The sequence below is a fragment of the Sapajus apella genome, unplaced genomic scaffold (assembly GCF_009761245.1).
Source record: "Sapajus apella isolate SASKATOON/1434 unplaced genomic scaffold, GSC_monkey_1.0 scaffold28, whole genome shotgun sequence".
Classification (NCBI taxonomy): Eukaryota; Metazoa; Chordata; class Mammalia; order Primates; family Cebidae; genus Sapajus; species Sapajus apella.
Window position 1 is genome coordinate 17365189 of NW_022436968.1, and position 16897 is coordinate 17382085.

The 16897-nt window shown below is 33.5% G+C and overlaps 2 protein-coding genes across 4 annotated transcripts in view; one reads left to right on the forward strand and one right to left on the reverse strand.

The window, feature by feature from the left end:
* The window catches only part of AGPS (alkylglycerone phosphate synthase), a 139147-nt gene that overhangs the window by 93651 nt on the left and 28599 nt on the right, over positions 1–16897 (reverse strand). For all 3 annotated transcript variants that reach the window (XM_032292849.1, XM_032292850.1, XM_032292851.1), the window contains exons 3-8: positions 12740–12830; positions 10595–10715; positions 10426–10500; positions 6136–6207; positions 4735–4814; positions 1609–1689 (exon numbers count right to left, since the gene is read on the reverse strand). In XM_032292849.1, coding sequence (XP_032148740.1) covers positions 1609–1689; positions 4735–4814; positions 6136–6207; positions 10426–10500; positions 10595–10715; positions 12740–12830 — 520 coding nt within the window. The remainder of the gene's footprint in view (positions 1–1608; positions 1690–4734; positions 4815–6135; positions 6208–10425; positions 10501–10594; positions 10716–12739; positions 12831–16897) is intronic.
* Positions 15624–16741, forward strand: LOC116561105 (heterogeneous nuclear ribonucleoprotein A1-like). Its single transcript, XM_032292852.1, has one exon. It carries the CDS (start codon positions 15661–15663, stop codon positions 16621–16623), a length of 963 nt encoding a protein of 320 aa, XP_032148743.1. The 5' UTR covers positions 15624–15660; the 3' UTR covers positions 16624–16741.

Here is a 16897-nt window from a genome sequence, read left to right on the forward strand (position 1 = left end):
TGTTATTAAAAAAAATGCTGTGCTGATAATACCTCATTCAAGCATAATGGAATACTGATACAGGACTTTTTAGAGGTTTTTTGTTCATTAAATACTGTTATTCTGTCCACTGAAGTTCATTATAAACTATAATAATTGACAAATCTATTTATCTGATATAAAACCTTAACTTACTGAGGATCTTTAATACTGCCTTCGACAAATAAGTTCAATTTTAATCCAGTTATCTGCATCTTACTGCATTAAATAAAAAATAAATAGTTTATTAATTTTTTTTCAAAGCCTGTCATCTAGAAATGGGCAGGAGCAGACCAACATCAATCAACTTTTCAAGAAAGAAAGAAAAAAAATAAGATCAACGATCACATCACATCTCTTCCTATTAAAGGTTTGGGGAAGAAGAGTCTCTATAACCCAAGTTGAACAAAGTATTCAGTATATCACTAACAAATTGGACTTTCTAATTTTTTGTTTACAAAAGCTGAGTTATAGTTATCTTGATTATGTTTAAGGAAGTTGAAGGAACCAATTTATTTTCACTATTACCTGCTTAGAATCTATGAAGGAAACCTAAAGTTTTCCAAAAATTCATTAGGATCCCAAAAAAGTACTATAAAAACTCCAAGAATTTCACGAATTTTTGAAATGAGTGGTTGTCAATGAAACTGTGCACTGAAAAGTTCAATGAATACCAACATTTACCCACTGATGAAATTTATCACCAAGATCCTAGAATTTCATATTCAGATTATTCCATTTTGTTTCATTTCTACTACTTCAGATCACTATCAACTCTTGCCTAAATGATTCCTAAAGTCTTTTAGTCCACCCTTACATAGACCACCCATTTCACCACACAGCAGCCAGCCAATCTAAGTAAAAAAGTAAAGTTCAAACTTCTAATAGGTGCTTTAAAAGGTCCTTTATGATTTGAACTCTTCATGTTTTCCTGGCTTGATCCTTTACCCCTACTGTACCCAGTCACATCCAATATACAAATACCAAAAAGACAGGTTCTCCCATACACATGCTAGACTTCAGCCATATTCAGCTATCTATAGTCCCTCAAAAGCAACAGTCATCCTGAGAAACTCTGCATATGCTCCTTCCTCTGGATTGTTCTCCCCATCCCTATCTACCTTTTTTGCTAACTCAGACTCATCCTGAAGTCTCATTTTTAAATGCTGTGCCCTTTGCCACTGACTCAGTATTTAAAAAAAAAAAGAAGTGCCATATTCTATGTAATACCTTCTTTGTCCAACTCAATCCCACATAGCCTGATTTGATGACCCATAATACCCTGCACTTAGCATCCATGTAGCAATTTTCACTCCCAATCATTAATTATTTATCTAATTTTCTGTCCTAATCTAAGCTACCTGAGGGTAGGAGACAATGCCTTATTCACTATCATGTCCTCGGAATCTAGCTCAATGCTTGACCCATAATAGAAACTAAACAAATTCACTGAGTGAATGAATATATCATAAAGGTATTTCATTTATAGAGGGGATACAGTTTTGAAAATTTTCATTAAAGAAATAACATCAGAATTGATAATAGAATAAGTCAATTTTTAAAAAAAATTAAGAAAAAGAAATAACATACCTGTCTTTCCAACTCTTGTCCTGTTATGCCAGCCTCTACATGAGCTGTCAAATTGTTCTCATCAACCCAGAGAATTCGATTCTGTTGCAAAGGAAGAAAGAAACCTGATCTACATGAACTACTAATATTTTCTCAGGAAATATAACTTCCGAATTCACAGCAACAAGGGATAAAATAGTGATTAGGCAAGAAGGGTTCCCCCTAACCACCCACACTGGAAACCAACTACACTTATCCCTGACTATCCAACATGACAACATACAAAGGCAGTATATTATACAGTCTTAAAACACAGACTGTCGTTATTCAGATGTTAATTTAAACTCCTTCTCTTACCTTAGGCAAATTATTTAACTGTCTAAGCTTATTGTTTCCTCATTTGTAAAATGTAGACAGTAATAACACATAGCGTCGGCTACAAGAATTAAATGAGATACTCCATGTAAAAAAACAGCATGTACAAGTCCTGACATTGTGCAAATACTATCTGCACTACATTAACATAGCAATCATTACCTAATTTAAGAATATCAGAATATGACCTAAGATTAGAAAAAAAAAATCTGCAAAGACATCTGAATATAGGAGATGGCATCCCTGCTTTATTTTCAATTCAAAACAGGGCCAGAGACCCAATGTACAAAACAAAGCATATCCCTGCCTCAGGCTCAAAAGAAGGAACTAAATTTCATCTGGCTCAACTTACCAAATGTGTGACTGCCAATAAAAAATGTTATTTGGCATTCCTATTGGATCTAACTCATATACATAATATGAATTTTCATGAATTACTTTCTACTATTGAGAACAGACTTCTTTCCCCTTTCTATCTGGTGAGCAATCAAGTAACATACAGGACCCTCTTCTGGATCCCAGGGAAGCTTTCTTTCTACTTTCATATGTTCAATTTCATGGCAATAACTAATATAGATAAGTCCACTTAATAATAATTTAAAAAGAGCACAACAGACAATACAAAAATAGCAGTTGCTGCCTAAATTCCAAATCTGAACACATACAAATAACTGCACTCCTTAATTCATAAGGCTGTGAAAAACATTAAATAAGATGATGTATGTGAATGTATTTTTTGTTTAATGTTACATAAAACTCATTATAATTATACTCTCACTATAAGATAAAAGTAATTTTTTTCCTTTATTATTATTATTATTTTTTTTTTTTTTTGAGACAGAGTCTTGCTCTGTCACCTAGGCTAGAGTGCAGTGGCGTGATCTTGGCTCACTGCAACCTCTGCCTCCTGGGTTCAAGTAATTCTCCTGCCTCAACCACCTGAGTAGCTGGGATTATAGGCACGTGCCACCACGCCCAGCTAATTTTTGTCTTTTTAGTAGGGACAGGTTTTCACCATGTTGGCCAGGCTGGTCTAGAACCCCTGGCCTCAGATAATCTACCTGCCTCGGCTTCCCAAAGTGCTGGGATTACAGGCATGAGCCACCATGCCTGGCCAACAATAGTACCTTCAATACAACTATGGTATAATCAGGCTTTTGGTCCTTTGGCAGCTAAATAAAATACAATATTATTAAATTGCAGAATGAAAAGACAAAGAATGTATTAATCTGATGGTACTATATATATGTCTTCTCCACCAACAGACTGGCTCTTGAGGCAATTACATACTCATTCTAAATATATACCTTGTAACTACCAAGAGTTCAAACATATCTTTTGGTAGAAAAAGGAAATTAGAAGTGTCAGAAAAAAACTTCATTCACAGAAAAACCTAAAGAAAACATATAGGCTACCCTATTACATCCCATATATATTACCCAATCCATGTTAACATTCCAGAATAAGCTATTCTTCAGCTATCTTCTGAGGACATAAATTGCCTTTTCTTAAAATCTGGGATAAGGAGACAGGTTGATAGGGAACTTTGCAATAAAATAAGTGTTCACCATCTCAACTTTATCAATGTTAGCATCATTAAAAGTGGGACTATCAGCTATTACACACCTCTAGTGATGTTATGTGACATTTTTTTAAAAGCACATTATAATCTATGAGGTGTTCTTGCTGTTAAAAAAAAAAAAAAAAAAAAAAAAAGGCAATGCCTGAATCTAACTAGACTTTACGTGGAACTTCGAATTTAGTGGACATACAGGGCTTAGACAAAGAGTTAAATGACAAGAAGCAGTAACAAATTCAAAATATGACATTCTATACTACAAATAGCCTTATTTCTTTAAAAGTCTGGAACATGCAAAAGAAAAAAAAAAAACAGAGAGTAAGAGGAGGCTTTTACATAAAGTGAGACTTAAGAGCTACAATAGAAAGCTAATATGAGCCTTATCTGGATCCCCATTTGAACAAATGATCTATAAAACAGACTTTTTTAATATTGAAAATTGAATGAAGACTAACTACTAAATAACATAAAGAATTACTTTTGTTTTTGCCAGGAGTGATAATAATAAAGTAGTTATGTGAGAAATGTCCTTTTTAAAAGAGATTATACAGAAATATTTAGGTGTAAAGCAGCATTGTATTAGAATTTGCTCTAAAACTACTAGGAAAAAAACACAGATAAAGCAAGTATGATAAAACGTTAATAACTATTTAATCTAGAAAATGGATATACTATTCTCTTTACTTAGGTGTTTGAAAAAAAATTTAAATTTGGTAAAATAGCATCAAGATATATACCTGAGGGTAAAAGGAAACCTACCTTTTAGAGAACTGAATACAAGGGTAAAATGTAATGATGAAACCCATTTAAAACAAAATAGATATTAGATTCTTTTATTTTATTTCTATTTTTGTCACCCAGGCTGGAGTAGAGTGGTGTGATCTTGGCTCACTCCAACCTCCGCCTCTCAGGTTCAAGAGAGTCTCATGTCTCAGCCTCGGAGTAGCTGGGATTACAGGCACACGCCACCACACCCAGCTAATTTTTGTATTTCTAGTTGAGATGAGGTTTTGCTACATTGGCCAGGCTGACCTCGAACTCCTGACCTCAAGTGATCTGTCCACCTTAGCCTCCCAAAGTGCTGGGATTACAAGTGTGATCCACAGCGCCCAGGGGCTAGATTCTTTTTTAATGACAATTAAAGTGGAGCCGATAAAGACAATGTTTTAAATAAATCTCAAATTATTAAATACCATTTGTGAAGTGTCCAAAGAAATAATTGTTCTTGTCTCATCTGCAGGACACATCAGGCCATATGAAACACTTGTTCCTCCTGCCAAAATAGGAAACAACAACTTTATGTTTAAATATTCTGTTTTTAGCTATATTTCTAGGGGAAATCCCTCATCTCAAGTATACAGATAGGCCCGCTGGAAAAGTGATACCTATTACTACTTTGCAAAATACAATTTGCAAATGCTAACACACTAAAAACAAACTCACCTTTATTTTATGCTGTGTGCCAAAATAAAGCAATATTAAGAAACTGAAAGCAATGGGCTTATGTCTCCATCCCTTGGACATGCCACACTCAAGTGAAGCCCCTAGCAATTTGGGGAACTCCAAAAACATGATTAGAAAAGTTCTAAGCTGATAATTACTGTGGAGAGGTAGCTTAAAAGAAAAAAGACCCATCCTATACAACTAGAGACATGGTTACTTCCTTTCTACCACAATTACGACATTCATTTATCATTTTCATAGAAACAAGCTTAAAATGTCTAGATTATGAGATATTTAAAAACAAATTTAGATGTTCTTTGGTGAAAAAGTGATTTTAATATAGAATAATACATAGAAGTACTTAAATATATGTTAACATTTATTGTCAAAGGAAAAATGCTTTCTTGATATCATTAAAGAATAATACAACATTCTCTGTTCTTAACCAGATCTAAATCACCATATATCAGAATAAATTCTTGACCGATCCTACCCTATGTTCTGTATGAAAGAAAACATGTGGAAGTTACCTTCCACAAGAAGTATAGGGGCTGTTAATCTGTAAGGTTCAGCTTAATTTTACAAAGTGAGATCATGAACTGTCAGTTAATAACATGATGCCTGTGATCAGTAACCACTATTTGCTTGCCACAGTCATTTGGAATTAGAAAAATATTTCATAATAAATGGCATTTTAGTGCCTTTTTTACATGCATTCAACAAAAAGCATCAGCTGAAGAGGGAATATGGAGCTTCTGGAATTGTTGGGAGTCTCATTACCATTCCTATGCCAATCTCAAAGGTTTATATAGGACATATTTATATTTAGCTTTTGAAAAAGAAAATTCTCTCCATAAATAAACAGATCAAAAAGTAATTACTAAAGCAGAAACATTTTCTTATTAGGCATTAAATCACAGCTTCAACTAGGACCCACAGAGGGAAAAGCCATGAATGAAGGTATACCGTGTCTCAAACAGTTTAAGGAATCCTACTTAGAACACAAATGAGTATCATAAGTCAATTTTTGAGAATAACCACATCATAATTACAATAATTTTGTTTTCGGTAGGGTGATGCAAATACTTAAAATACAAACATTTTAAATGTAACAAATTTACATATTAAAATTTAAAAAGCACAATACCTACCACCAATTGGTATGATACAAAGGTTATATTTGCATGCTAGATTCACAATCTTAACTACATCATCATGGCATGCTGTTGAAAAAAAGGGAAAATAAATTAATTACAGGGGCATGAATAAAATCTGATAACCTTGCCAAATAAGAACCTGTGAAATTCTTTTTCTAAACTTTTCCTTCATTTATTCACTCATTAACACAATTAGTTAACTGAGTATTAAAACATTTTACCCTTTTAACTTTTCATTTTGAAATAATTTGACTTACAAAAAAGTTATAAAAATAGTACAAAAGTTTTCCTTCATCTCACATCCCCAAATATTAACATCTTATACAGCTACAGTCCAATTATCAAAACTAAGCAATCAACACTGATATAATACAATAAACTAATCTACAGACCTTATTCAAATACTTCCAATTGTCCCACTAATGTCTTCTTTTCTGGACCAGAATCAAACCAAAATTTACAACCTACATTTAGTTGCCTTGTGTCTTCTTTAAAAACAGTCATCATAACCATGACAGTTTTGAAGAACAATGGTCAGCTATTTCACAGAATATCCCTCAATTTGGGTTTGTAGATGTTTCCTCATAATTAAGTTCAGGTTATATATTTTAGGAATACTTCCACAGAAGTGATGTTGTATCTTTCTCAGTGCATTACATCTAGAGGTACACAATATTTACATGTCTCACTTCCAGTAATGTTAACTTATAAATACATCATTTGGTTAGACTGTGTCACTAGGTTTCTCCACTATAAGGATACTGTGTTTCTTGTTGAAATTAATAGGTATTAATTGTTCAAATTAATACCTTATTGAAATTTCTTCAAATTGAAATGGTTCAAATTTCTTGTTGAAATTCACAGGTATTAATCTGAAATTCACAGGTATTAATATAAACAATTCTGGAATTGTTGGAAGTCTCATTACCATTCCTATGCCAATCTCAAAAGGTTTATATAGGGTATATTCATATTCCGCTTTTGAAAAAGAAAATTCTCTCCAATAAATATACAGGTTAAAAAGTAATTTCTAAAGCAGAATAGGTATTGTTTAAATTAGTTAAATTAATATCTAGTAATATCAACAAGAAACACAGTAACCTTATAGTGGGAAAACTTGGTGACATGGTATTTACATATCTTAGACTACATAAAATACCCTGTTTCTCATCATACTTTCACCTACTAATTTTAGCACCATTGATGATTTATTGTTTAAACAAATGTTTACAATATTGTACAAAATAAACTGCACACAAATTCCTTTCCTCTGTACAGAGCTAAAGGGTTCTCTTTATCCTTGTAAAAATTGTATAAGTAACAAAAACCTGACTGGAAGATTTTAAATGCCAAGCAAGAGGTGCTAAGACTCAACCTGACTGGCAATAGGACATTAGTGGAGATTCTTAAGGACGGGAACAAGATGGCAAAGAGATTGTTTTAGGAAAATCAACCTCCTGATAGAGAGATGGCAAGGAGGAATAAGACGGGAGACAAGAAAACTATGCAAAACTCCAGTATTAGCTGCTGAGAGCCTAGGGACTTAGTAGGTAATAAGAATGCTGAGGAAAACAAATGAATATCCATTTATAAAAGCAAAAATACTGTTCTATAAAAGTTACAATTATCTTGTCCAAGGTTTGTGTAAAGCTAAGAAAATATGTCATTTGTATCATTCCAATTTTTAACAAATATATATTTTTAAGCTTTTGTATTAAGCTTATAAAGCTTGCTATCTGTGGTAAATTTACTAAATAGAATACTCATTAATTAATAATTCATAAAACACCCAAAGATGTCTATTAAAAAATCTTCAACAAGGCAAAATTACCTTCTAGGAATGTCACCTAATCAAAAACCTTCCTTAACTATGTTATCTGAAACTGCACCCCCATCCCACTACCATCCTTGTTCACACTACCCTCTTAGATGCTCTGCTTTTCTTTACAGCACTGAACACTATCCAATGTTACATATTTATTTGTGGATTATCTGTTTCCACTCAGTAAACTGTATGGCACTTAAGAACAGGGATTTTTGTTTTATTCACTGCTTATCCTCAAGTACCTAGCCTGTATTTTCACAGTCCTAAAGTTCTGCTATTTAAGCCATTGAAAATAATGCATAAATACTAAATTTAGTAAGTGGAGTAATTGCCCTTACTCTTAAACAAGCTCTAAGCATCCTAAGCAACACACAGAATTCTGATTCAGATCAGAGCCAGTCTTGAAGACAACTACAATAGATTTCCTAGTATATATATATATATATATATATATATATATATACATATATAAAATATATATATATAAAATAAAAAAAAATAAAAAAAAAATTTATATATATATATACTACAAGATGAGACACCCACATCTACTCTAGGGAATACCACATTGCCTCAAATTTCTTCATTGTCTCAAAACTCACCCTTCTGCAAAGAAAAACTTGAATTTCATCACCAGTAGGAAATTTACATTAAAATTAAATAAAGACTTCAGTGACTTAATACCTTGTTGGGAAACTATTTCCAAGAAGTCATTATACTAGAATATTCAACAGAATAAAATTATAAACTTGATTCAGCCAGGAATACACCATTCATACTGATTCCTGAAGTATGGAAGAAGTTGGCAAAAGGATTACTGAATTAATCTCCCAAGTGTGTATGGCAGGCTTAAAGAAGCAAGAAACATGAGGCATGAAAACCCTTACAGTTTCACAAAAACCTAGATATACACTGAAAAGGAACTGACTTGGAAATTGGGATGGAAAAAAGTGGAAGAGCAAAGGTGCTAGGGAACTAGTAAAATGGGAAAGATTTTATAAAGCAAAGAAACTTTTGTGAAATATTGACTGTTTACTACATCTGGGCTTTTGAGAATATTTGGATTTCTTAAAATAAAAGATACTTCCACTGTGCTATTCTGTTTTTGTTTTTGTTTAAGAGATGAGGGACTCACTAGTCCAGGCTAGACTCGAACTCTGGGCAAGTGATCCACCTGCATCATCATTCTGAGTAACAGGGACTATAGGCATACACTGCCAAGCCCAGCTCTTTCAGTATTTTAATATTGAAAGACATGAAGAAAATATCTAGAAGGTATACGTAAAAGTTCTTATCAAGATAAATCAAAGGATGGTCTATTAGGTTTCTTGTGGGAGGTAAAAATTGATAAATTTTGCTTTCATGTTTTCCAGTAACAAATGGAATAAACCTCTAAATCTCGTCAGCGAAGTAACCTTAAGCTACTAAAAAAACAAGCAGGCAAAACAAAAATATTTCTTCTATTGGAGAGTATCTTTTCCTCAGGAATAGTTAAATTTCTGTACTAAACTAATAGAGACAAAAGACTTATTTCATAAATATTCCAAATGCATAGAAGAATATACAAGTATCAGGAAAGTAGTTTCATCTCTGCTACATATGCTCTTGGATTTTCCTCCTGTGTATCTCACCTGCCTCTTGCCCCCACATTGAAGCATAATTTTTCCCTAAGGTAGTCCCTCCAAAGTAGAAGGACCTCATTTAAGAACTGAGAGTCCATGAATGAGTCAATTTATTAAAAAATAGAATATACACCCTGAAAAGGAAGATGTGAAGAGAAAAATAATCAAAAATCAATAGAACTCTTTTAAAAATGCAATAATGGACAGCAAGGAACAATACACCTGTTCTGCTTTAAATTATCTGCTAAAAGAGATGGGTAAAAAAAACCCTCAGATTTATAAATATGTTACCTACTCCTCCCTAAGAGCAAAATTACAACAGAAAGCTCATCCATCCTCTATCCCACACCAAATCCTAATAATTACTCAAAATTTAATTATTCATTTCAAACACAGTATGTATATACATAATACATAAAATTTGTTTCATCATTTCACCAGGCTTTTTAAAGTTTACAAGCTGATATCAACAAATTATTACTAATATTAGTTTGCAGTATTCAATTATATTAATAATTCTATATATCTGAATGTATCACTGACACTAATTTCATGAAACTTCCAAATAAACCAAAAATACATTTTTCTACTGACTTCTCAATATGATTATTTACATTTAAAATGATGATTTAATTATCAATAACAAAATGAATTGTTAAAACCAATAGTTCAGAACAACCAGGTCAAAAACGAGCTTCAAGGCAATTGTAAACCCTTAAAAACATAACAATTTATATTTTTTTACAACTCATATGCCAAAAAGTACATATTTCCAATACTAAATTTACTTAAAATTTAGCAATACTAAATTAACGATACAAAGAAAGGAAAACTTACTTGGCCATAAAACTATATCAGGAATTCGTTCAAACATTCCTTCCCTGAGCAAAAATATCTCATGAAGACAATGACCTGTTTTGTGGTTTTAAAAAGAAAAACACAAAAGCATCTTAAATTATAGAAAATTTTTGTTAAAAATAAATAGGGCTAATATAAAGTAACTTACCATGAGCTCTAAATACTCGATCATCTGCCTCTTGTGAATATGAAATATTAGTTTCTCTAAGGTCATGAAGAAAATCTTCATTTACAACAGAAGGAGGTGTATCACTAGGATTTAAGGATGCCTAGAAAGTAAAATTGGTTTCTTTGACTTATTTTTAGAAAAATGAATTTTGGGTACTTCTGTTAGAGAGAATGACTACAAAATGTAGACTTCTTTAAAACATTCCTAAGGTAAGGCTGAAGCATAGGAAAATACTAAATAGCATACACAGAAATCAGCTTTATGAGAGTAACAAATTACAAATTCTCTGACTAATCGCATTCATTTCCAAAGATTGCACTCAATGGGGAAGATAGCAAAGTATCAAATATTCCATTTCAGATTATGGAGACTAGGAGAAAGTTACTTGACTTTTGCACTATCTACACTTACACCTGTCAATAAAATTCAGCATTTCTTATTCTTCAACTGCACTTTTAAAAAGATGAACAGAAAGCCTCAAAATAAGTAATAAATCCATTTTTATAGAGCTGCTTTAAAACTTACAACATAATTATAAACTTGATATTCAATTTCACCTAACAAGTAACTTGAAATCTAATCTTCGACTTCAAAGTTAAAACTATGAGACACTGGGCATGTCACCCAACTTCTGTGAGCCTTGGCTTCTTTGTCTGTTAAATTAGATTATTAGCACCAAATGTATAGGGCTATTATAAGGAAGGCAGGTTAAATGTGATAATTTTTTTGAAAAGCACCTAATAGCACACCTAGAATACAGGAAGAGGTCTATAAATGGCTAGCCAAGTAAAATCTGCTACTAGGGGAGGGAGGTGGTAGGGAAGCTATCATACTGTACTTGGAAAAAAGGAAGTATAAGAATATACAAAGAAAAAATGATACTTCCATATACTCTTAATCTCTTATTAAGGTACTACATAATAAATACTTATTGAGTACCTGCCATAAACTAGACACTCTTCAAGGCCTTAGAGTGAGTTAAACAGAAAAAAATATTTGACCTCATGAAACTTATCCCATAGAAGAAGGAAATAACTAAAAGAACTCCAACAAAATATATTAAAGTTTTAAGTTATTAAGAATTGAAAAGGACTCAAAAACTGGTGAAATTTCTAACTATGGTATGGGGATTGTATCAATGTCAAAAACAAATAATTGCAAATAGTTGAGAGAGCGGGAGAGAAAATTTAAGAGATAAAAAAAGAGACCTCTAGGAAAGGTAAAAAGATGACCACGGGGGGTAAAATTAGTTGTTCAGGCTAACTTATTAACTAAAATAAAATAACTGTAAATGTTAAAATAAACCCAGAGAGTACTCACTGAATACCTATACCACTTAATAACATGTTGTATACAGTGGAGAATATTGTATAAGACATAGCCCCTGTACTTAGAGAACTTATATCCAGTTACAGAGACATGCAGAATACTATGCTACAGCAAAATAATACCACAACAAAAATAAATAAAAACACAACAAAAATAATAAATACATAATATATAATATTTAAAACACAACAAAAATAAATGCTAAATATTTCATTAGTTTCATATACATACAAAGTTTCCTAATTCCACTTTCAGAAAAGTGAAACTATATGAACAAACTAAAATCCTCAATTGCTTATATCTTAATCGAATTTTTACTTTTTATAATTCTTCAAATATTTTAAAAGTCCTAATATTAAATGTGACTTTACATTTTTATTCTAAATTATTCTCTATTAACACTAGATTATGGTCAGCCTATTAAATAATCTAAAAATAACAGCAACTTATATTTCTGTAACAAAACACTCTTAAGGAAGTAAATAATTTGTACTTTACTACTACCTTGTGAGAGGCAGAATAGTTATTACTCCCAATTCTAAAAATAACCAAGGCTCAGAAAGGAAAAAAATTTGCCAGATAAATCTTAGATAAATTCTGAGACTAGAGTCTACATCTGTGACACTGAATAACTGCCCCTAACAACCTAATAAGGCCAATGTAATTAATAGGCTTTATAACAAAAAACGTGACAGTTGCATTAAATCCAATATAACAAATTACAAAAATAAATCAAACTAATTTGGGTTTTAAAAACACAGTTAAATGTGTTAGTAATAATTTTTGTTTACTTACTTTAGAGGTAGTTTTATGCTCCACATTTACTCCAAGGGTATTTTGGATCCATTCTTTAAAAGTTGGTAAACCCATGCCACTAAGAGGGTACCTAAGGTACAAAGAAAGTAAAAATATTAGAGCAAAGTATCTTCATTTACATTTAAAGCTTAAATTCTGCTTCTAGTGATGGTCAAGCAGCTCTTATCAAACCAACCCTTTCACATGTTTTGTTCACATAAACTCTGAACAAAAACAAAACAAACAAAACCCAGCTATCTGAAGGCAGACCAAAAGCAGTCAAAACGGGAGAAGAGTGATACTTGAAAAAAGGAAAAAATACTATATAAGTTCATAAGTTCCCAGTTTTGTTTTGTTTTTTACTTAAGTTTTACCCTTGTGGCAGGCCCTAGCTGGTGCCCCAGAAGGTAATAAAAATGTTGAAAATTTACCATCTTCCTGGCTTAAAGAACCAGAGTGCAGTGTTTGGGGTAAATGCTGCATCTGGAAAGCATACCAGGAAATCACAGAAAGAAGAGAGTCAAAGAGGAACCTATGTATCAGCTCTCTCCAAATGCCTGGCTGACTCTGAATGACATGTACAGAATATATATTGGAATTTTCTAGGCAGCCCAGTTAAGCTTAAAAAAACTAAACAGACAATACAGCTGCTTACCATGAGGGGACAGAATTTAGAGTTTGAGATCAATCAAGTTAATTGCTTACAGGTCTCTTCAGAAGAATAAAACAGAATCCAGACTTCCTATATCATATCATGTACAATGTCCAAAATACATTTCCAATATTACTAGACAAGAACAAACTGCTAAGTATGACTCATAATTAAGAAAAATGACAATTAATGATGACTGACCCCAAAATGACCCAAGATACTGGAAGTAGTACAGTTTTAAAGCAGTTATTGTAACTATGCCAATGGACAAAATAGAAAGTGTGCTCTCAGTGAGTATTAAAAAAAAAAAATCTTAGCAGAGAAATAAAAAACTATATAAAAAAAGAACACAATAGAAATTCTATAACTGAAACTCTGAGACATTCTATTGGCATTTCATTACAAATTTAATTTGAATTTTACTGAGTACTTATGAGACTGAGCATCTATTCATATATCTATTGTCCATTTGGATATCCTCTGTTTTGAAAGTCAGTTCAAATCTTTTGCTCATTTTGCTCCTGGGTTATTGTTTTCTCAATAACATGTAAGAATTCTTTATATATTTATAAAATAAAAGATATACGTATTAGACATTTTCTCTTACTCTGTGATTTATCCTTTCACTCTCTTAAAAAGGAGTCCTATAGTTTGGATCCCAGACCCTCCAGACCTCAGTTGAAATTTGATCCCCTAATGGGAAGTGTTTGGGTCATGCAGGTAGATCTTTATGAATAGATTAATGCCCTGGGGGGAGGGGAAGAAGCGTGAGTGAGTTCTGTTAGTTCCCACAAGAACTGTTTGTTTTAAAAGAGCCTAGCACCTCCCTATAATCTCTCTCTCTCTTGCTTCCACTCTAGCCATATGATCTCAGCACATACCAGCTCTCCTTCCCCTTCTGCATGAGTGGAAGCAGCTTGAGGTCCTCACCAGAAGCAGACCCTGATGCCATGCTTCTTGCACAGCCTGTAAAACCATCAGCCAAATAAACCTCTATTCTTTATTAATTACGCAGTCTCAGGTATTCCCATAAAATAAAAAGTTGACCACCTTCAAGGTAATTGAAACTACAGATACATAGTTAGTGTTACTATCATGTATAAAATTCAAAACTACCTTCTATCACTAAAATAAAGTCTTTATATATAAAATAAAGTCTTTATATCTGAATGCACAATATTTGAGACCTTGAAGAAATATCTTGTTTGGTAGAACTTTGAACTGAAGACTTTGCTTCACTATATATAATTCCAGGATTTATGATTTTGCCTCATTATCTACAATTCCAGCAAAAAACTTCACTCAAAAAAAATTCCATGTTTCAAACGTAAGCTTTTAAATTTTACTTTTTCTTGCATCTAATATCTCAGTATTTACAAAACAATAAAGAAAGCCTGATGTATAATCATAAAGCCTAGCATACTGCCAAGGGTTCCAAAAAGTCCCATATAAAATATCATAAAGTAAAACTGGAAATGTTGGAGTCAAAAAGTAAATGATGAAAAAGAAACACAAGAAAAGTTAAAGGAATCAGTTATTTAATCTAAGAAACAGCTGTAGAATGACTTGACTATTACAGTAAAATAATTTGGATTTATTCAACACTCATAAGACTGTACTTAGCATTGCAGAATACATGGAATTGGTATTATGACTCCTATTCTTAAGAAGCAAACAACCTAGCTTAGTCAAAGCTGCAGCAACATTTAATTTGTGGGATGAACACATGGGCAGAGAACATGAAACTTTAACCAGCGATGTGATAAAGGGAAAGCTAAGCACCTATACCAATTGTTGAATCACAGTGACTACTGAATGAATCTTTCCCTTTCCCATGACTGAAGATTAGTGTGAGAACATTAAATGGCTTTTGTTGTAAAATATAAGGTGAGATCAATTTATCACTTTCCCACAGGACTGAAATAGGCTATACTGTAGAAGATACAGAACCAGAACAAGTTTCCAAGGCCAATGAAATCATTCTACATGGAAAGAAAAAAATTCTGTAGACAAAAGTTACCCAAGAGGAAAGTGCACATCAGGACTGACAATGACTAAAGAAAAAGTGACTCTCACTCTGGGGCAGCACATAAGGAGCAACAAAAATATTAGTATATACAATCATCTAGCCTCAGGGTGAGTTCCACAATTGCTAAGCAATTTAACAGCCTTTTCATATCAGATAAAGCTTCAATAAAAAATTATGCCACTGTCTGCCCGTGGACACCGCCGAAGAAGCATCGTTAAAGTCTCTCTTCTCCCTGCGACCATGTCTAAGTCAGAGCCTCCTAAAGAGCTGGAACAGCTGAGGAAGCTCTTCATTGGAGAGTTGAGCTTTGAAACAACCAATGAGAGCCTGAGGAGCCATTTTGAGCAATGGGGAATGCTCACAGACTGTGTGGTAATGAGAGATCCAAACACCAAGCGCTCCAGGGGCTTTGGGTTTGTCACGTATGCAACTGTGGAGGAAGTGGATGCAGCCATGAATGCAAGGCCACACAAAGTGGATGGAAGAGTTGTGGAACCAAAGAGAGCTGTCTCAAGAGAAGTTTCTCAAAGACCAGGTGCCCACTTAACTGTGAAAAAAATATTCGTTGGTGGCATTAAAGAAGACACTGAAGAACATCACCTAAGAGATTATTTTGAACAGTATGGAAAAATTGAAGTGACTGAAATCATGACTGACAGAGGCAGTGGCAAGAAAAGGGGCTTTGCCTTTGTAACCTTTGATGACCATGACTCCGTGGATAAGATTGTCATTCAGAAATACCATACTGTGAATGGCCACAACCGTGAAGTTAGGAAAGCCCTGTCAAAGCAAGAGATGGCTAGTGCTTCATCCAGCCAAAGAGGTCGAAGTGGTTCTGGAAACTTTGGTGGTGGTCGTGGAGGTGGTTTCGGTGGGAATGACAACTTTGGTCGTGGAGGAAACTTCAGTGGTCGTGGTGGCTTTGGTGGCAGCCGTGGTGGTGGTGGATATGGTGGCAGTGGGGATGGCTATAATGTATTTGGTAATGATGGAGGCAATTTTGGAGGTGGTGGAAGCTACAATGATTTTGGCGGTTACAACAATCAGTCTTCAAATTTTGGACCCATGAAGGGAGGAAACTTTGGAGGCAGAGGCTCTGGCCCCTATGGTGGTGGCGGCCAATACTTTGCCAAACCACAATACCAAGGTGGCTATGGCGGTTCCAGTGGCAGCAGTAGCTATGGCAGTGGCAGAAGATTTTAATGAGGCAACAAAGCTTAGCAGGAGAGGAGAGCCAGAGAAGTGACAGGGAAGCTACAGGTTACAAGAGATTTGTGAACTCAGCCAAACACAGTGATGGCAGGGCCTAGCTGCTACAAAGGAGACATGATTTAGACAAATACTCATGTGTATGGGCAAAAAACTCGAGGACTGTATTTGTGACTAATCGTATAACAGGTTATTTTAGTTTCTGTTCTGTGGAAAGTGTAAAGCTTTCCAACAAAGGGTTTTTTTTTTTTTTTTTTTTTTTTTTTTT